This window comes from Gouania willdenowi, chromosome 10 (genome assembly GCF_900634775.1).
Source record: "Gouania willdenowi chromosome 10, fGouWil2.1, whole genome shotgun sequence".
NCBI lineage: Eukaryota > Metazoa > Chordata > Actinopteri > Blenniiformes > Gobiesocidae > Gouania > Gouania willdenowi.
Window position 1 is genome coordinate 26,089,490 of NC_041053.1, and position 22,055 is coordinate 26,111,544.

At 37.7% G+C, this 22,055-nt stretch overlaps 1 protein-coding gene across 3 annotated transcripts; it reads left to right on the forward strand.

The window, feature by feature from the left end:
• Positions 1–536: 536 nt before the first annotated feature.
• On the forward strand, positions 537–19,886 carry rps6kal (ribosomal protein S6 kinase a, like). Of its 3 annotated transcripts, XM_028459428.1 has the most exons (22): positions 537–1,029; positions 4,663–4,722; positions 4,817–4,933; positions 5,017–5,098; positions 5,200–5,280; positions 5,532–5,611; positions 7,452–7,558; positions 9,832–9,869; positions 10,018–10,160; positions 10,237–10,307; positions 10,402–10,490; positions 11,314–11,378; positions 11,795–11,897; positions 12,046–12,170; positions 13,645–13,767; positions 13,902–13,991; positions 14,719–14,877; positions 14,981–15,142; positions 15,275–15,351; positions 15,448–15,565; positions 17,143–17,283; positions 18,691–19,886. In XM_028459428.1, exons 1-22 carry the CDS (start codon positions 1,003–1,005, stop codon positions 18,814–18,816), a joined length of 2,184 nt encoding a protein of 727 aa, XP_028315229.1. In that variant the 5' UTR covers positions 537–1,002; the 3' UTR covers positions 18,817–19,886. The 3 variants fall into 3 exon arrangements, with proteins under 3 accessions (XP_028315229.1, XP_028315230.1, XP_028315231.1); XM_028459429.1 differs by lacking the exons at positions 537–1,029; positions 4,663–4,722; positions 4,817–4,933; positions 5,017–5,098 and having other exon boundaries at positions 5,198–5,280; positions 7,418–7,558; XM_028459430.1 differs by lacking the exons at positions 537–1,029; positions 4,663–4,722; positions 4,817–4,933; positions 5,017–5,098 and having other exon boundaries at positions 5,198–5,280; positions 7,442–7,558.
• The last annotated feature ends 2,169 nt before the right edge of the window (positions 19,887–22,055 follow it).

Here is a 22,055-nt window from a genome sequence, read left to right on the forward strand (position 1 = left end):
TTCCAAGTAAACTCAGGAGAAGATCCTGCAGGAACTGAAATCTGTCACTTTTTCCTTGGATATTGTTGGTGCTTACATATCATTTAAATGTGTGAGAGCAAACTATGGCACATTAATGATGAATTTGTTCGTTTTCCAGCCTAAATTCTGTGGCCCACTTGAGATCAAACTAGTACATGTTTGGCCCCTGATTTAATCACTCTACTGACATTATGAGATGAAAGAACATGTAAGGTAAAATGATTTTATTTATTTTTACTATTTCTCTATGTGAACCTAAAGTACATGTTTATGTTGAGCTTGAGTCACAATAACAGACTTCTCGCTGTGGGTGGAGCACTGATCTCCAGGGAAAGGAAAGTGGATGAACCTTAAGCCTCTTAAGTTCCTTTTGAAGTAGTGATGGAGAGGATTGTTAGACAGTGTGGCTTTAAAAAAAAAAAAAAAAAACTCACCTTCATTAAAAAGTTAGATCGAGGCTAAACATATTAGGACTGCATTGTTGCGTCATCAAGAAGTTGAACTTGTCAACAGTCTCATCATCATCATCATCATCAGTGAGTACCGTATTACTGGCGGCTGCTCACGGTCCCGTCCACCGGGTGCGTGTGTCACTCAGCCCACCCCCCCACCACACACACGCTCTCTGCTCTGCTGGTGGACGGGGGGAAATCCTTTACTGAACTGCGTCATAAATACGTCAATAAACTCATTCACTGACGATCAGGTACCACGGTAGCCGCCATATTCACATCTATGGCAGCCTTAGCGGTGCTTTTGAAGAGCGTGTGACTCCCGGTCATCGAAGTCCACTGTCCCCCTGGCAACCACTCCCCCCCCTCCCCGGATCCCGTCCTGGTTGTGGACAGCAGTCCCGCAGCTTGCATCGGAACGTCAAAGCAGGAGCAGCCGGAGAACCGCGGAGCGGCGAGACATGCAACGTGGAGCGGGGATCTAGGTGGACTACAATGTCTTAACCTGAGACAGGGATCCTGGCGTAAGATGGAGATCAGCAGCGTTAGCAGCGATGTGAGTGGACACGTGTGTGTGCTGCATCTGATGTTGTCAGTTTAATGTCGGCGCTGTCCCGTTAGGTTAGCCCGAGCTCCAGCACCGGGGCTGGGCATAAACTCGCGTCACAACCCCGCAAAGTATGCTAACAGGCTAGCTCATGCTAAAAGCTGGTTTCTTGTTTATTTTTCGTTGTAATGGCTTTGTTTATGACACAAAAAGCTGAGCGTTGCACTTTTCACCCCCGAATACTGGACTCCTCATTCAATGACACACCTATTCTTTTGTTGTTTGTTTATTTATTCCCCTCAGGAGTTTATCCCTGTGCTAGCATAGCGCATCTAGCATTAGCAAGTAGCTTGCTTGCTAGCTAAGCTGACAGTTTTGTAGGCGTAAAACTTAAAGCAAGTTATCAGTGAAACCAAACTATTTTATAAAATTAACTAAAGTGTGACTTATTCACCGTCCTACGGTATACGAGTCTAACTATTGTGGCTCTTTCAAAGTGTAACTGTAACTCAATAAACTAACTTAGTTCAACGGCATCGTTTAAAAGAACCAGTGAACTAATAATGGATGTTTATGACTAAAACATAGAATTATTAGTAGCATAACACCTTCAATATTATGTCAATGTCTAATGCTGGGTGAATATTAATGTGAAAACATGGCAAGTTTAAACAGATTTTATTATATTTGTGAAATTGACAACAAGTGTAGTAGTGGGAGGTTAATCAGCCAAATTTCCTGTTTTGAATCCGATTATTAAAGTCTCGATTCAATTACAAACTGATTTTCACTTATTATTGATTAGCGGTTTCATTTTTTTTTTTTTTTTTATTGTTGCAGATTATTGATCTTCCATTTAACATTAGTCAGCTGATGAGTTATTTCACTTCAAGTTAGGGCTGAACGTTTTTGGAAAATAATCTAATTGCGATTTTTTTCCCCCCTTAATATTGCGATTTAATATGCGATTATTTTTTCAAGGGCCTCTTGTCATGTATTTTTCAATGAACACAAGCAATACATCATTCTGTTTCATAATAAACAATTTCAAATGTATTTAAACTTTAAATAAATATAAAATATACATTTTAAAGCAAACAAATCTGTGGCTTTACCTCTTCAACACATCTCACTAACTTCACGTTTAATGAAACATGTGGACTACACCTCTTAAACACTCTCTGAACTTAACAGAACAAGGCAAAAAATAAAATAAAAAATAGAATAAAAAATGCAGCCTTTGCGATTAGAAAATCATGTTTTATGATACCGGGACAGAATCGCTAATGCTCTTAATCGTTCAGCCTTACTTGAAGTATAAATAACACCTGACAGCACCTTCAAAACACTATATTGAAATGTCTACATTAGAGGGACTCGTTTTGTTTGTTTTACAATGTAAAAAGATGTAACACAATGTTTGAAGATTTAGGAATTGTTTCATAACCGTTAATAATCAAATCACGATTACCAATACTAAAAGTAGAGGATTTTATTTGTGTTATTGAGTCCATTTAGCACAGTTTGTAACCTTAATAACTTATACGAAGTGTCTGTAGTTTCGGACCCGGACCTCAGACAAACCTGACAATAATTCCCGCACTTTCTGTGCGCATGTGCAGTTTGGTCACTAGGGTTAGGGCTAAAATAAAACTGACAGAACTGTAGCTAGAAGGACACAGGTGTGACAGTGACAGAACTACTGGCACTAGGCTTACTGCGCACAGGAAGTGCCAGAACTATAATCAGGTTTGTCTGAGGTCCGGACCAATAGCAGCAACCTATCTTATAAGACAGCAATGTGCGCTACTGAATAACTAGTTTAGAGATAGTAGTTGTGTCTCTCGGAAAGTAGAGGGACATGATGAAACAGGAGTAGGCTACATCACGTAAAAGGTCAGAGCTGACAGATCGACACTTCAGACTAAGGATCATTGTATAGATGGAGTTGCCAGGCAGATTGGAAGCAGAAGAATGTGTATATGGTGTTTGGGTGAAGTGATGTTGGATGTAATTATGGGGTGTGTTTACATTGATGCCAATAGTGGTGAAGAAGTTGGTAGATAACTTGCTGTATTATCCCTTGTAAGCAAAATCTCATCTTTTCAATATATTCCATTCATCATCTGCCAAGTTGCTGAACATTAAAGTCCCGCACAATAAGCCAGGACAGTTTGCCAGTCAAATACAGACGCTTAACAAATACATACACACTGACATTCACTCCTTTTTTTTTTTTTTTTAATTTTGGGGTTTGTAAAGTTTGGGGTGCAGGAAAAAACCCGAAATACCCATTGCTAATCCTTGCATTTTTAATAACAACATGAGTTCTCCACTGTTTTTTTTTTTTCCAAAACAAATTTCTACTATTTCTTCTCTTTCATTGCAGAATGGTGCAGCACATGTGAATGCTGTCAAAATAGTAACAAAGTTCAATAGACCGTGTGATGATGCTGGTTTCTGTACTTTGCAGAGAGGATGTAAGAATGTTAAAAAAAAAATCTTTCATCTTCATCCGCTATGCATCTTGTATGACCGTCTGACATATTCTCAATTGGCTGAAAAAGGCTTGTAGGCTGCTCTCAGTTACAAGCTGTGATGAGCCACAGTAAAGGTGGGAGGGAATATGTATGTGTGAATTATGACAAATACTGGATTGGCTTTGGCTGGACCGGATGATGTACTTCAACAAATGCGCCTAGTCTTTCTGTCCAGTGTTTACATGATGTATAAACAGGCTTTGAACGCTGCTTTTTTAAAAAGCCCATTTCCACTGTTTATGTTGCAGCATCATTCATTTAAAAAAAAAAAAAAAAGAGGTTTGGGAAAATGGGATCATTTGGCCTCTGCTCTGTGAATGTGAGTGTATGTGGGTAGCTCCACCCACTGAGTGGGTTTGCGTAGTGCTATGACTCATCCCACTGCTTCAGAGGCTTGATGGAATTCAATACACAAACACACGAGCCTGAATATAATACAGACTAAGGCTTAATGCAAATTTTAGCATATATGATTGGATAAAACCTCCATCATTGTGTGTTCTCACTTTGATGATGTGTATATATAAAGAGAAAACATGCATTTTTCCTTGTCTGACAATATAATGTTAATTTGCAGTTGTTTTAAATGTAACCAAACATAATATCACATGATAAACTGATAACTTTTAATCTAGTGTCTTTTTTTTTTACTCCCACAATTTTACTTAAAGCCTCTAAAGAAACTAAGCTTTGCTTTGACCTCAGGTGACTGAATGATAGCATCAGCAAAAAAAAAGAAAAAATCAGCCTTTCACTGTCAGTCAGACATGTTGTTTTTGTACCGACAGAGGATTAAGCGTGAATGCTAATAATGAGGGGCTTTAGGCACAGGATGAGAGCTGGACAGCTGGACACTGTGGAATATAGACTCCATACTGATGGACTGCAAACGGAGCTTAAGTTCAGAACGTGAAAATGCTGCGTTTTTATTGTGCGTGACTCATTGAATTCATCTGTTGACTCTTCCATCATACATGTGGGTGTGCAGCAGCTGCACTCACAGTCCTGCTCATCTCGAAAACTGTGTTTATCAAGTAGCGTTGAGAAAGTGCTGATTACTCTCCACGAGTCCATCTGATCAGATCTGCTTGTTTGGCTGCAGGTCAATGGACATCAGATCATGGATGAGCCAATGGAGGAGGGAGAGTTGTTCTCCCACTGTGTAAGTAAAGCTTCTACCGTCGTATTAAAGGTGTTTAATTTTTGACATCTCTGCAGCGGTCAACGTTTGTCTCATTGTGATGCTGTGTGTAAAGGATGAGGAGACCTACAAGGAGATCCCCATCACTCACCATGTGAAGGAAGGCTGTGAAAAAGCTGATCCATCTCAGTTTGAATTGCTCAAAGTTCTCGGCCAGGGCTCCTTTGGCAAGGTGAGAAAACTGACTTCATGGAATATTTCTGCCAGGTGCAGGTGTAGTCCTGTCTCTTTATTTTCCTATCAATGCTTTTTCAGGTGTTTCTTGTCAGAAAGATCGTGGGTCCAGATGGTGGCCAGTTATATGCAATGAAAGTTTTAAAAAAGGCATCATTGAAAGGTATTATTACAACATAGATTTTGATGAACTTCCCGTTTGAAAGGATTTTCATGTGTGTTTGAGTCACTGTCTCATTTTGCGTTTATGTTTTGTATGTTCAGTCAGGGATAGAGTGCGCACGAAGATGGAAAGAGACATTTTAGTAGAGGTCAACCATCCCTTCATTGTGAAATTGCACTACGGTAAGGGTTTGCACTCTTATGCACATAGTATAACGGCGATTATGTAAAGATTACATCTTTATAAAGATCTGCTATGTTTTAAGCTGCTTATGTGCATCTTTATGTTGCAGCTAGGAACATTATCAATATATATATGTATATATATATTTAATTGTTAGTAAACAGTTGTTTAGCAAGGCTTCTTGAGTATCTTTTTAATGGTAAGTGTGCTTGATTTATGAATAAACACCTCTACTCCCACTGTTCCCCAGCCTTTCAGACTGAAGGGAAACTGTATTTAATACTGGACTTTCTCAGGGGAGGGGATGTATTTACTCGCTTATCCAAAGAGGTAAGCCAGTCTTTTAATGCTTTTTCATCTTACCATGCCATGTAATTTAGAATTATATTCTCAAAACTTCCAATTTCTTTTACTTTGTCATATATAGTGAAACACATTTTAAAAGAGTTTGCAATAATGAAGTTTTGTGTCACATATATATGTGTGTGTGGTGAAATGCTCGGTGGGTCATTCCATGTCATTTCACAAATGGACCACGCACTTCAGTCTCAAAAAAGGCAGACATTTTTACCAATTGTTTCCTGATTATTCAATACACACACTGTACATTTTTAGTTTGATAGGACGACTACTTTTTGAGATATGGCCAATTTAGTGAGGGTGTGTATGTGTTGATTTTCGCTCATCCTTATTTGCACAGCTTTGCATATGTCTCAACTCCCCTGAACATTTCTGAATTTTTTTCGAGACCAAAAAGCGTGGGATCTCCTGAAAATGTGTTGAAATGACCCTGGTGTGACTTCAACAACAGGCACATAAGAATGAAAACAAGTTGCCAGGCCTACATACAGTATGTGTGCAAAAACCCGTCAGATTCACAGGCTCATTTAACCCCGTTAATATAACAGCTATAAATCAAACAAGTGCAAAATTAACATGCAAGACTAGTTTTTTCATGTTTTCAGTATATTTTAAACCAGCAAGTAATTTCTGCCACGTAATGTGAATTTAGATTATGATTGAAATATCTCAACATGCCTCATGTACGCTTAAGAGCGTCTTTTAGATATTTTATTTTTTTTAACGTTAGCAGGTGCCTGATGTTGGAGGCTAAATTTATATTTCACAACTTATTAAGACTGTGTATTATCTGGCGATATGATTCATATCCCGATACAATATATCCTGATATTAAAGTATAAGGCGATTTATTTATTTTTTTAATATATGACTTAAGAAACAACTAATCTGTAAATATGTACACCTTCATGAGAACATTAGGTATGGAATATATTTTTTGGCATATTTTGCACTCAAAACATTGGCTTTAACATGCCATGTGCCAACAACTTAAAATAAACCAACTTTGACTTTAGTGCAACATGACTTTAGTGTAACTTAACTGAGGTATATGCCTAGAACAGCAAATAAATGCAGAAAGTTAGTACTTTCGTCTTAGATTTTATTGAAAACACACAAACTGGTCAACATGCCCAGGTTTCAGTGCACTTCTTTGTGCAGTTACAATGTCTCCTGTAGTGGAAAAGACTTTCCTGGTAAATGTAAAAAAGAATCGATATGGATGCATTTTAAATCAATCCGAGAATCGGCCAAAGTAATATGGCGATATATCGCCGAATTGATTTTTTTCAACACCCCTACAACTGAAGTATTTTGCATTTAATTGGTAATCCCAAAACATGATGTATAAATTCAAACCAAGGCTAAGATATTGGGATTTTTTAAGCTCCTTAAGATGAATGATTTTGCATCAAGGCCTCCTATAATTCAGCTGCAGTCACCTGTGATCTATATTAGTCAGAATAAGTGGAACTTATTCCACTTATGGAATGTGAAATAAGTGGAGCTGTTATTAAGCAGGAAAGCACAGGATTAATACCTGATGCATGAATTAAAAACTCCCAAAAAGAACAGTAGCAGGCGATAAAGCACAGCTATAGGTAATCGACTGTTGTAGTTTGCTGAGTAGAGACTTTTTTTTTTTCTTTTTTTTTCAATTAAATGAATTTTGATAATCTATTGTGCATGTTGTGCTGATTTATTTTTCTCTGTTTTTGCACTGAAGCTTATTGTTGTGGGTTTTTTTTTTTCTTTGCTGCTTATTTGTCCTTTCAGAGTTCAGAGATTAAATTTTTCCAGTTCTTATCAGGTTATGTTTACAGAGGAAGATGTGAAATTCTACCTTGCAGAGCTGGCCCTGGCCCTCGACCATCTGCACAACCTGGGCATAGTTTACAGAGATCTCAAGCCAGAGAAGTAAGCGTCACGTTTGACCACAGCACGACTACACCATAGGAGAAAAGTCTGAGATACAGTAACTGTAATAGGTTCATCTGGAATCATGTGTTCAAGATCTACCAATTATTTTGGTTTTTTTGGATCTAAAAGGTGCTACAGCCCCATTGAAATATCCCAGCAACTAAAACGGACAGCAAAAACATGCGAAAACAGGCTTAATATCAAAACGTTGTTGAAGAGATCTGTAATGAGCTTCTAAAGCAGTGTTTTTCAACTTTTTTGAAAAAAAATCCCAAGGCACGCCACCAACCGAACACGTTGAAAATTGAAACTTTGTAGCCTTTATTAACAATACACAGTCATTCTTATCAAAATGGCTTGAATTGGAATCAAACAAACACAAAACAAGTGTTTTTAATAGGAATCAAATGAACATTTTTATCAAAGTGTATTGAATACAAATCAAGCAAAAAGACAAAACAAATTATTTTATCATCTTTCATATTTTGCAAACTTGGATAAAAACATGATTAGAAATACAATTGGACTTCATTCTGTTAAATATTGTTTTGTTTTATATATTTTTTTATATTGTACAATTTTGTATTATATTAATATAATAAGTACATTATTATTGATATTAATAAATAAATAGAGAGGTGGGACCAAGTCATTGTTTTGCAAGTTCCGAGTCAAGTCAACAGAGTAATAATGTTTACGCAGACCATGTATGCTTTGATCATATATATTTATCGTTTTTAATATTCTCTTCACATTATAAAAAGGTATTAATTAATATTTAAAAATAAGTTAAGTTTTTATCACTAATATTAAAAATATTAAAAACCTGCCTCGATTGCCCCAACATAAATCCTGGCAAATTACACATTAAATTTAACAGACTATCACAAATAATTGTAGTAAATTTGTTAGTTATTTATAGTTAATGTTATTATTTCATAATGAATGCGTTCGTAAAAAATAGTGGTCAAAATTCAGCTACATGTAGGACAGTGTGTGCGCTTCTGTTTTGTGAATGATTTTTATTGTAAAGAAAGAAAAGTGAATGAAATTGAACGTGTGTAGCATTCCACACGTCATGTCTTCATATCCCATCAGTGGGGCGCAACACATTCTGAGAAGAACTGAATTTGTGAAAGGAGGTTTAAAAAGAGACAAACCAAATAAAATCAAAGTTTGTTTTAGTGTATCCTATATCAAGAATATTTTCACATTCATATTTCACACTTTTGCTCAGAAAACCTACGGTAAGTCGCTTGTTAAATTCACACTCTACAGCACACCAGATTCCCTTGACAAAAAAGCAATTTTACGTCTCACCACACAGAAATGAATGCACAACAGCTGCTTCAATAATTATGTTTCTTTGCGTTATTTAGTGTCTTCAGTGTTCGGTCAGCTTAGTTGTGAATCAATAAAATTCCAAAAACGGCCCAAACGAGGCAGAAATAAAAAGACCAACTTCTTTATGCTGCACAGTGAAATTGCAGTTTTTGTATACGGAATATGGCGTACTGAATAGAACACGATAAAATGTTTCCCTGGTTGGGAAAACTCATCTCACAGCAAGCTAACATGTTATATACATTCTTACTATTGATTACCTATAAAAATGACTTTGATTTGAAAAGTTTTGGTTATATTTTTATCTTTCATACTTAACGTTCTTTGTGCGACGAAGTTAGAAGTTGTTGCTTCTCCGTCCGTGATCCTTGAAGCGCATGTATAGGTCATATTGAGGTCCCAAGGGATGGTTATCTAAACAACAAATTGCTGACATGGCAAAAACCTTTCTTTTAAACAGGAAATGTGTAGGATTTTTCTATCTGCTGCTCTTGTTGTTTTCAGTTCTTCATGGCTGTAGTTTTCTTTTTTTAACTACAGTGGGTTGAGCTGCGGGCACAATATCTCAGATTACATCAGGAACTATGTGTCATAATGGTTATATTTGAAAGCTTACAGTTTGGCATACATCTCTTACACCTGACTTGCTCTTTAGATTGACTCTAGTTTATGCATTGCAGTAAATGCACTCATTCCTGGTCAATCAAGCTATTTAATTATACAGAATAATTGTAAATTAATCAGTTATGTCATTTTATGATCAAAGTAACTCATTGTCTTGACTTTGAACTGAAGATGGGAACTAACCAAACACTGAACTTTAGCAGCTCAACAATGTTTTCATATAGAAATCTAAATGGATGCAAGTTGGAAAAATGTGATTGTTGCAACCTTTGCAATTAAAGTGGTTCTGTGTTTATTTTCAGCATCTTGCTTGATGAAGCTGGACACATAAAATTAACAGGTATGTTTGCTTAATGATTAAATATTGTGGTGTTACATTGTTTAATGTATATTGGATATTTTTAGCTTAGATTCTTTTTAGAACATATTAAAAAATAAATAAAAAAATGTTCCCTCACGTAGCTGTTTTACTTTTGAATATTCTGCAGACTTTGGCTTGAGTAAAGAGTCAGTTGATGCTGACAAGAAGGCTTATTCCTTCTGTGGTACAGTGGAGTATATGGCCCCTGAGGTGGTCAACAGAAGAGGACACACACAGAGTGCTGACTGGTGGTCTCTGGGAGTTCTAATGGTACATAAGCCTTTGTACGATTTTTGTTCATTTTGTATGTTGTCAGACCTTTTAAGAATTCCATTCCTGTTTGCAGTTTGAGATGCTAACGGGGACCTTACCTTTCCAAGGGAAAGATCGTAATGAGACCATGAACATGATCCTCAAGTGAGTTCCAATGTGTAGGAAGAATCGTGTATTGGACTCTTTGTTTTTATGGTTTACTTGTCTTTGTAACAGTGTTTTCTCTCTCCTCCTACAGGGCAAAGTTAGGAATGCCCCAGTTTCTCAGTTTAGAGGCTCAGAGTTTGTTAAGGATGCTGTTTAAACGGAACCCTGCCAACAGACTAGGTAATTACATTTTGGTGTTTTGATTATCTTGTAGCTCAAATTCCCCTCAATTCAGAACGAAAGTTAAATCCTCTTTAAAATGATTCAAAATCACCTTGTAAACACCAGTGGGAGCACTGTAGCTGTTCCCACTCAACGTTCTTGAGTTATCAATGAGGAGGCGGGGTTTATAACCTATACTGCCGCCAGTCAGCAGGGGGAGCTCTAAAAGTAAAAGCTTCACTCCACCAGGCAGCTTATCCCATCTATTGTTTTTACACCTAATTCCGAATGAAAATGGTCATTCCGAAATAAACTTAAATCCGAAATTAATGATTGATTTATTCCAAATTCAATTCTGAATTGAATAATTCCTCAAACTTGTAAAGGTTTAATTCCGCTTTAAATGAATTCCAGTCATTCAGCGAATGCTGATCCACTGTCTTTGATTGGTCAAAGTACGGTCTTCTGCCTCCCTCCTGCGGTACTCTATCTCTCTTCTCCTCCTCAGCTGACCAAAGTGAAACAGTGCTATTGTTCAACTGCTGCTTCAAAATTGAATCAAAATAAAAGTGAAAATAGTACTTATGTGGTCTTCTATGTTGAAGCCGAAAAGAAAAGGTTTGTTGTGTTGTGATCTAAAGTGGAATTGAAGGCGAATAAATGTTTTCCATGTAAACCTCAATTCGGAGTGACTATTTCAATGTAAACATGAAGCAGAACACTTTTATTACGAATTATTTAATTCCGAATAATTATTTTTTAACTAAAAAGCATCATGTAACCGTGGCAAATGAAAATGAGCATGTCAAGAAAGCTGAACCTGAGTGGTCTTTGTTTTCAGGGGCCGGGCCCGATGGAGTGGAGGAGATTAAACGGCATGCTTTCTTTTCCACCATCGACTGGAATGTGAGCACACATTTCTCCCTCTCATTTCACACAATCCCACACACATGCTCGCATAACTCGTCGGCTTCTGTTGAAGATTCACACCTAAGAACCGTTTGGCTTGGTGACCACTGGCCATCAGTCTTGGCCATGGTGAACATGATTGTGTGTGCGTGTCCAGGTCTGGGCAGAGGTCCAGTTCTCACTGTGTGCACTAATAGCCCTGTGTGAGTGTTTAAGAGCCAGCAGGACGCCATTGGCTGCTCCGAACAGTAGAATAATATTAGAGGGTTATTTGGGAGGGGTCTTGCCCTCACTTTGCATATGTCTACACAGTCTGAACACACTGCAGTTGGGCTTGATTTTTAACATGTATATGTGCATTTTCTACTCTGTGTGTGTGTGTGTGTGTGTGTGTGTGTGTTGACTTCCTACAGAAACTTTATAGAAGAGAGCTCCAACCCCCATTTAAGCCTGCTGCAGGTAAACCAGACGACACCTTCTGTTTCGACCCAGAGTTCACAGCTAAAACACCTAAAGGTACACACACACACACGCACACACACGCACACACACACACACACAGTCAAAGACATACCCCTTCCTCTATGGAAATATCCTCTTAACCTTGAGTGTAGATCCAGTTTTATTGTTTAATCAACTAAAACAATATATTATCTTTGTTCAGACTCCCCAGGTATTCCACCCAGCGCTAACGCCCACCAGCTCTTCAAAGGCTTCAGCTTTGTTGCTCCCGTCCCTATGGATGAAAATAAGAGCTCGCCACTGCTCAGCATACTTCCCATAGTTCAGGTACAAAAAAACCTTACTTTTCATTCATAATGAACTCCATTTGTTGCTTTTTTGAGCAATTGACACAAAGTTTCAATAAGAGTCCCTCAAACGAATGGAAGACGAATCCCTATATAAAATATTTTCTATCCGACATGCTATGGCCTGGGCAATTTGGATGTGTGCTGCAGCCATGCTCAGATTTCATATTATAATAATAGTAAAATAACTGGTACTGACCATGTTACCCCAGAAAATGTAAGTGTTGTTTCTTATTGTCTGTTAGTATAAACCGATTACATTATATTAAGTGTCAAACTGGAGGCCTGTGGGCCAAATCCAGCCCGCAGGAGAAAGTAAAAATGAATTATTATGTCAATTACCAATTAATCCAGTTTTATAAAATTTACCAATTGAACAAAACTTCACTGTATTTTAAGGGTTTGCATTATTCCTTTGTTTATATTAATGCATGCAGTCATTGTGATACAACTCAGTTTTTTTTACAAATCTTGCAATTTTTCACAAATAATTTTACAAAATTTCTTGTGACAAAATCAATAATTTTTAAGTGAATTTAACTGATTTTGAGAATTAGGGCAAAATGATGTTAAAAACATTTTTTTGTTCCCCCACCTGTAATTTGAGGCTCACTTAAGATCAAACTGGTCCATATTTGGCCCCTGAACTAAAATCAATTTGACACCCCTGCATTATATTATGTGTAATATTTTGTCATTAATGATTCCATAAAATTGCAGCAAGGTGCAATACAATGTTTGAAGATAATTACGCTGTAATCTCAATAATTTTTTTTTGCCCTTAATCTAAACAAAGGCTTCCATATTAATGAATTCATATATTGGTTTATTTGTCAGGGACACTGTACATTAAATCAGGAGGACTAGTACAGTGCCCGTTGGCAATATGTATTCATATAGTGGGAGGTTAAGTAGCGTTGTCAATTATAGCCAAATGAGTATGTGTTTGAAGGTTGAATGTACAAAGAGGTGTACATACTCTGTAATGTTATAAAGGGGTTTAGTTGCGGGTGCAAAGTAAAATAGCGTGTGCAATTTCCCTGGTTTAATTATATGAGACATACGCATGATAAATGTTTTTTTTTTTTTTACTCATTGTGATAATTTTTTCATTTGGTATTTTTTTCTGTAATGTATGTTTTTTGGAGTCATTATGTGTATTTTTTTATTCTTTCAGTTGTCTTTTTGAGCATTTTTTGTATAATTATTGTTTTTTGTTGCCAGTGTGATTCTGGAGTCATTTTGTGTATTTTTTGTGTAAATATTTAGTTTTGTGTATTTTAGACCATAAGGACTTGACTGTTATTGTAAGCTGCAGACCAGATACAGAGGTCATATTATACATATGGTACAGGTCTAGAAATGCACCATTTTCTGATGAGTCTGTCCTGCAGGTGTGACAGAATACGCTTTCACATTTAATGGTTCCTGTGTTTTTTTTTTTTTTATTCCAGCTGCACGGGGGCTCGTCAAAGTTCTCCGATCTGTACGAGCTGCAGGAGGACATCGGGGTCGGTTCCTACTCTATATGTAAACGCTGCGTACACAGAGTCTCTGGCATGGACTATGCTGTGAAGGTAACCAGGCTTTGTCTGAGTAGTTAATGAACAGTCTTCTCAATAATTATTATAATCAAAAGAGAAAAAAAAAAGCTGTCTAACCTTATTCAGCAAAAATGTGTTGTTTCATTGTTTTTGTCTATTTTCTGTAGATTATAGACAAAAGCAAGAGGGACCCCTCAGAGGAAATTGAGATTCTAATGCGATACGGACAACACCCCAACATCATCACTTTGAAAGACGTAAGATTTGTGAACAGTTCTTTCTCTCACGTACATTTTAGGACATCCTCAGGTGTCAGCAAACCAAACAGACTCATGTCTCAGCAAAACCTCCGTCAAATGACACGGCCTCACTTGTTCAACCAAATGCTGTGAGATGAAACTGCCACAGGCTTCAAAACAAAGGTCATCAGATCAAACTGCCTGGAATAAAACCACCTCAGGCTGTATAATACGACACGACTTTGTATTTTGAAGAAACCGAAAATACACATGACATCATCAATATGTGCTGCTTCGGATACGAGAATAAGTTAAAAGCTGTTATTTTCTTTTTATTTTTAAAGGTTACGATATATCAACATTGATTTAACTATGTATTTATTAATCAAACAATACCTTCATATATCTTTTAAAAATAAAAGGAAAGAAAGGCTTTTCCACTTTTTCATGTGTACTTCCGGTTCCTTCAAAATAAAAACGCCACATCTTGTTGACCTGAGGCCGTTGAGTCTGATGACTTTTATTTTGAAGCCCTTTCATTTGACGGCGTTTGGTCTGACAAGTGAGGCCTTCGTCATTTGATGGAATTTCATTTGACAGAGGTTTGGTCTGATAAATGACGGAGGTTTTCTTGATAACTGATACCTCACTCTGAGACCCGAGGTTGTCCTCAAATGTACATCGTACTCAAGGAAAGCTTTGAAGGCTATGTACTTGTGTGTATGCATCGGTGTGTGTATTCCAGGTGTATGATGAGGGTAGATACGTGTACGTGGTGACTGAGCTGATGAAAGGCGGGGAGCTGCTCGACAAAATCCTCAGGCAGAAGTTTTTCTCAGAAAGAGAGGCCAGTGCTGTACTTTACACCATCACTAAGACTGTTGACTACCTCCACTGCCAAGGGGTGAGCACACACACACACACACACACACACACACACACACACACACACACACACACACACTCTGTATGCTCTTCTCTAATTCCACATTCTCCTCTCCCTCCAGGTGGTACACAGAGACCTGAAGCCTAGCAACATCCTGTACATGGATGACTCTGGGAATCCAGACTCCATCAGGATCTGCGACTTTGGATTTGCTAAGCAGCTTAGAGGAGGCAACGGGCTGCTCCTCACCCCCTGTTACACCGCCAACTTTGTGGCACCAGAGGTGAGGAGATAAATCACAGAGAAGCAGTGGCAGAAGATGAGAAAAAAAAAACAATGAACAGAGAACGTTAACATTCATAAGTCACGTTTTCATTTTGAGTCCTGATTGCGTGTCCGTCTTTTGTGTATTCAGGTACTAATGCGACAAGGTTATGATGCTGCCTGTGATATATGGAGTTTGGGAGTTCTACTGTATACTATGTTGGCAGGGTAAGACTACACACAGGAGTACTTGGGAAGTATTTGATTTAAAAAATGTTTTTAATACAAATTAAACTATGATTTGTGTTAATGTTTTCCCTTCAGATACACACCGTTCGCTAATGGGCCAAATGACACACCAGAAGAGATTCTTCTTCGGATAGGATCCGGAAAGTTCTCTTTGAGCGGTGGAAACTGGGATACTGTGTCAGACACCTCAAAGGTACGCACAGTCACACACTGGCAGCCAAATTAACTATGAATATCAAATACTGGTAGTAACACTAGCAATGAGCTGCTGCATGGGCTTGTTTGTTCCTAATTTTCAATTTCAGCTGTAAGATGCATCCTCAGCAGACTCTTTGGATCTATATATATATATATATATATATATATATATATATATATATATATATATATACACACACACACTTCTGTTTACATCACTTTGTTTTGAAAAAGATTCTTGTGTGAACGTATCCTTTGACCAGCTCTGTTCCCCCTTGTTTCCTGATCAGTTTATTCTGTCTTTTTTGACTCCTCTTTTTGTTATGTTTTAATGTGTGTGCACAAGAGCATGCTTGAGCCATCCAATGTGAGATCTGCTGTAATGTGTGGGTGTATGGTGCCTGTGTTCTCTTAACTCATTGAGTGCCATTCATGTCTATAGACATTATTTGGTTTAGTAACATGGAGTGCCATTCACATCGAAAGACGTGAATTGTGTTCTTCGGCTGCAGTTGCTAGGAGACAGTGTGACAAAGCTCTCCCCTAAATATCTAACTTGTACAATGATGTAGTGACCAACTGGTGACATGAAGGTGGCAGCAGAGCACCTTTGGATGTGAGATCACCCATGATAGGCAGAGCTCAGAGGGAGAGGAAAGGAGTTTACAAGACAGAAAATGGCGCTACGAGAGTTGATGCTGAAGTTCCCACCATCTCACAACAGCGCACACTCGACCAGAGCTTGTGTGGAACTAAGTGGACTATTGAGAGTGTCGCGATGGTGAGAGAAAACAATCCAAAAACGGGGCAAGCGGTGAGACTCGGCATGTCCGGGAGAAGGATGAAGTTGCGTGTGGGGAGAATGACGGGGAGAGACTTGGAGGACGGCCAAAATACAATAAGAAATCCATTCAACTCTGACCCAGATAGCAAAATAATAATCATTTTGCCATCAAAAGCTTAGTCTAGGTGTTTTTTTTGTGTAGTTTTATAGAAGAAAACCAATGTTGAGGTGTCCCTAAAGCAAAAAAAAAAATTGCTTTAGTCACAAACTGGCGATTTGTGTGAAACTTGCCTCTATTCAACTGCGGATTACAGAAGAACGAAAGAAGCTACCAACAAAATTCTTTTTTATGATGAAAGTAGAGAGTCTAATCTTTCAGAAGTCAGATTGTCATTGGACAAAATATTCTGTGGGTCTTTAAAAATCAGTCAAAATGCTCTAAAACGGCTGGCACTGAGGGGGGGGTAGAAATTCTGAAAATGACTGGCACTGAATGAGTTCATCTTCAAATGAATTTTATTGAATATTTACTTGATGCTTTTATTTTCCAATAACGTTTAAATGTGATCAAAAATCAGATTTTGTTTTTTTTGTTTTTTGTGGTCTAATGTAGGATATTTTACAAAAAAAAAAGATTATTCTGATGTGAAATACTCCACCATTCTGCTGTAAAAAGAAAAAGAAAAAAGATGATCATAAATCAGTACATCACCCAATGTGTTTTAAAACAAAAAATGGCTTCAAACAGTTGAAATCTTTCAAGAATGTTTCTGACGTGTGTTTTCTAGGACCTGCTGTCTCATATGCTCCATGTGGACCCTCACAAGCGATACACAGCAGAGCAGGTTCTCAAGCATTCCTGGATCACATGCAGAGACGCACTACCACACTTCCAGCTCACACGTCATGACGCGCCGCATCTCGTCAAGGTGAGAATGTGCACACCGCAGTGGCAGTGTTTATAAAGTCTTGTCTGGAAATGAGATGAACTTCTCGTCTCGTGTCTGTGAAGAGTTTAAGCCTCTTCAAAAATAAAAAGGAGTCCTTGGTGAGTCATCTACTAATCTTATCTATTGCTAACACGAGCGCCTACACCTTCTGCTGATTTATGTGGCCTTCTTCTTGGATGTGATATTTTTATGAAATGAAGCTCATCAGGCTCTCTCTTTTCCCCCTTTATTATTTCTGATCATTTGAAATGCAGTTGAGCAGTGTGGACACTACTGCTGAATGACTTACAACTGTTAAATGTCAACTATTTTGTCTAAATTCTTCTTTCATACATCTGGAGAGAATATTAGACATGATGACCATGACGTCTCTGCAGTCATCATCTCTGACCTTGCAGGAGAAACTTCCACATGGTCTCATTTTTCATTGCAAAAAAATGGTCCGATTAGTTCCACAGGTAAAGATTTTCTCAGAAAGCCAAAGTGGTCGTAAACAGAAGGAGCGTCTCCTTCACTGTGATGTGAGCTGATAAAGTATCCATTGCTTTTATTTTGACAACAACCTGTGCACTCATTGTTGTGTCTGAAGTAGGTCTTTTCATTATCAACCTAATCCAAACAGAATCATTACGGCTGTATTTGGAATATAAAATAGTTAAATAAGCTGAAAGTACACTTTATTTTACAATATTTTTTCAAAATTTAAATTAATCGTTTTACTTAAATGGCGTTAATAGAGTAACGAAACATATGGATTACAGCAGACGTGGCCCTCGATCTAATTTTATGCGGCCCCCAAAGTAAATGTACATAATGACAGAAAAATACACAAAACAAAAGCAAAAATACATTTTAAAAATACAAAGAATTATAACATTGCAGGAAATTACAGTAAAAGACAAGAAAAACACAGAAAGTACTCCAAAAACACACACAAATAGTGATACACAAAATGACTCCAAATAACACAAAACGACAACACATATCTACAAAATGACTCAAGAAAATATACAAAATTACAACAAAAGTACACAAAAAGACAAGAAAAACATCACAAACTTCCAGTGCTAACAAACAATCGAAACAACCACAGAAATACTTAAAAATGTACTCCAAAAAAATGCAAAATCACAACACAAATACACATGAATTAAAAAAACATAAATTTTACAGGAAAAATACACCAAAATACAACAGGAATGCACAAAATGCCTCATACTATATTAATGCTCAGATCAGTCATTATTCTAAATGCTGACATGAATGTTGATAATGTGGCCTGTCAATCAAACACACACTTTTTTGCAGCCCCCGCTGTGATGGAAGTAGCCCACCTCTGCAATGTGTTGGATTTTCATTCCAACCAAGTTTGTGGTTGTTTTCCAGGGAGCCATGGCGGCCACATATTCAGCATTGAGCCAGAAGACCAGTCAGCCAGTTCTGGAACCAGTGGCAGCATCCAGTCTAGCCCAGAGACGCAGCATGAAGAAACTCACCTCAACAGACATGTAGTCGCAGCTTGGACCTCCCCCTCAGTTCCCTTTCACACAGACAAGATGCAAGCTCTGCTCACACAGAACCTCCGTCTCCATTTTAAATTCTATTTATTTGACACATCTTGCATCTGCGTTGCCTGTGGCGTGAAAGCACACAGTGACGGCAAAGCCCTGAGCGAAGTTGCGTTGCAAAGAAGTTGCTAATGACGAGAATAGGCCGACATCTGTCCCTGCAGCAGAGGTAGACTTGTATTTATTGTATATGCACTCGCCCTCCTCGCCTTTTCATTATTTTCATCTTTAAGGAAGAAATGCACCAGCTGACGCTCTCCTTCACTGTGATTGGCCGATTCAAAGCTGCTTTGGTAAACTGTGCCCTCCCCCTACTGCTCTTCATTGTTGCGCTGCCATCCACCTCCTACTCCCTCCTCTTCCTCAGTCTTTAAAGTAATGTAAGGATGTGTGTGTGAGAGTCCTGGTAGGTTGATGTGGACTGGGGTCCACAGTGGGACTGTTTGCAAAGAGAAGCAACAACATAGTTGTAAAAAAAAAAAAGCTGTAATAATCTGTTCAAGCATAAAAACAGCTCCTCAGAGTCGACATCATTTTCAAGCACTTTTAGTTACATGAATGCACGTGTGGACACAAATCTGCATTCCCAACTCTTTTTTTCAGTTTTCCACTCTAACTCGTTACTTTGATGCTAATAATGTATCAAAAGAGGCTAAATCAGCAGGATTTTGACAAAAGATCTTGAAATTGAAGGTGAAACAATGTGGTTATAAGAGAAGTTATTATTTGCAAATAACTATATAAATATATATCTATATAAATATATATGCAATGAAGATGATGGAAATGAAGAGCATTTGGGGGAGCTGTTGGGATTTCTCTGGAGTGGAAAAGACATCCTGTCAAAAGAGAGAGGCTGAATTAACATTTCCATGGATATCTCTTCTAAAAGACATTGTGGAAATTGTATGATATTGTATTTATTTCTTTTGATTTTTAAGATTCTATTTTTCTTTCAAGTTCTGTATATATTGACATTAAAGATCATTATTGACATGCATCACTGCACCCTGAGCAGGTGTGTCTGTCTTCTCTTACAACTATTGGTAAAAATCTGTCTTCCAAACCAGAACGCACATTTTTCTTCAGTGTGATTCAGTTTCCCCATATTTATACAAACTTATTTGGAACCAAAATGTAGTCGGCTTCAGTCAAAACCTTAAAATATGATTAAGTGCTTAAAGCCATCAGGGTCTGACACATTAGGAACTGTTGTATTATGCAAGGTATATGTATAGATTTGGACTCACTAAAGATGTAAGTAGATCAATTTTCAAGAATAATTTGTATGAAAGGTTTATAATAGGTGGGATTTGTTTATTTTTTTTAATTTATTTTTTTAATCAACAGTAAAGATGTCATGCAAGTGGGAGTGTTTGTGTGTGAACCTCTCTATGGTGTGCCACAAGTTTTTGCGTTTAATTTAGATTCAGCCCAAAACAATGTTTATATATATATATATATATATATATATATATATATATATATATATATATATATATATATATATATATATACTCAGTAATCAACTAAGTTAAAGAGTAACTAAATCAAAAAACACTTTTTTCTGCTGAAAACAAATGTATTTAGGTATAAAGTAGTGTTTTTTGATTGATCCTAGTCTAACTCTTGACATTTTAGTCAAAAATATTTCAGTTTGGCATATTTTATTGTAAAAAAGTAAGAGTGACTGCCCTCTATGGGTTGAAACCTGGCTATTACAATCAATTTTTGCTTGTGACGTTATGGTGTCTCCTGACGTCACTGTTAGCCCTGCCCCTCCCATAAAAACTAGCACCTGTTGACTGCAATCTGTGGTGAGCAAATTGGATTGAGAATTTGGGAGTAGAGAGTGAGTATTGAGTAGCTACTAGTTAGTTAGCATAGCATATATTGTTCTTTGGAGAGTTTATATAGTATTGACAGGGCGAGTCTTAACTGTTCCATGAGGCATTTTTTAATATCCCCCATCGTAGCAGGTAAGCTAAAACCTATGGGTTTAGTTACTCTAAAGTTTCTAATTAAGAGCTGTTAAACTTCATCAATGTCTACACATAATTTCTTCCTTGCAGTCTTTATTGTAACGCTTGTTTGTGTCACAAGCTATGTGTTATTTTATTGGCAGTCATCTACTGTATGTTTGTGTGTTGTGAAACCCCCGTCTGCTCTGCCGCAAGACATGCAAAGATTGTTACCCTATCCAAGAGCAACTTCAACAACTAAAAGGTCATAATTCCTTCATAAAATGCTTTACCAGAACCTAGTTAACATCTCTAAAGGCTGGCTCAATGTGTTAACCTAGGTCTGTGTTGCTTTTCAGTACCAAGGCCTTTAGCTTGGTCAGCCACAAAGGGTTTTTCAGCATCTTCTTCCACTACTACAATACATGCCACTGTGGTCATTTAAAGGTGCAGTCCACTACTCTCAGATCCCTCTCTCCCCCTCCCTCCTCGCTGCTCTCTTGCCCTGCCTCCAAACTTTCCAAAGTCCCTCCCCCAGAGGAGCTAACAAGCTAACGTTAGTCCGACTGCAACATCACAATAATATAACATTCTTTGTTAAAAGCACATTACTGCAGCGCTTCTCTCTCTCTCTGTGTGCACACACCTCAGCAGCAGCAGCAGCAACAACAACACAGTGTCACTTAAAGAAACCCACATGGAGGTTACTGCGAGCGCATTAACAACATGCACTACAGAGTTCTAGTGTAACAATTACAAATCAAACATAATGTTCACAAATGCAAAGGAAATTGAGTATCGCTTGCAAGGTGCCAAGTGATGTTGTGTTTTTTTCTTCTCAAACATATTCCGTGCCTACAGCATGACTGATAAACATGCTTCACACACTAGCAGCAGTATTCTCTCTGGGCGTGGCAATGTAGTTGTCTTTGCAACTCTCGCTTTCTCTTTAATAGTTTTTCTTCATTTTGTTTCAATATAAAATAGCATTTACCACAGGGCCAATGTCTCAAAATGACTGACTTAACAGTAATCAGCTAAAAAAACACACCCTGATTGAAGCATATTTGGTATGAGACTGCATCCTCTCTTCTATGATGCTGAAACATGCTTTGAGGAGCAAAAACAATGTTTCTCAACCTGAGGAGAACAAAGTCCGATGTCTGTCTTATAAAACGTTGCAAGACTAGAGCAAAAACTAAGGCTTTTCACTTAGTCATCC

Coding starts and splice junctions, on each gene's coding strand:
- rps6kal (XM_028459428.1), top strand. CDS start 1,003: ATGGAGATCAGCAGCGTTAGCAGCGAT. Junction 5,099..5,199: donor AAAAAAGGCATCATTGAAAG/GTATTATTACAA, acceptor TTGTATGTTCAG/TCAGGGATAGAGTGCGCACG. Junction 10,491..11,313: donor GAACCCTGCCAACAGACTAG/GTAATTACATTT, acceptor CTTTGTTTTCAG/GGGCCGGGCCCGATGGAGTG.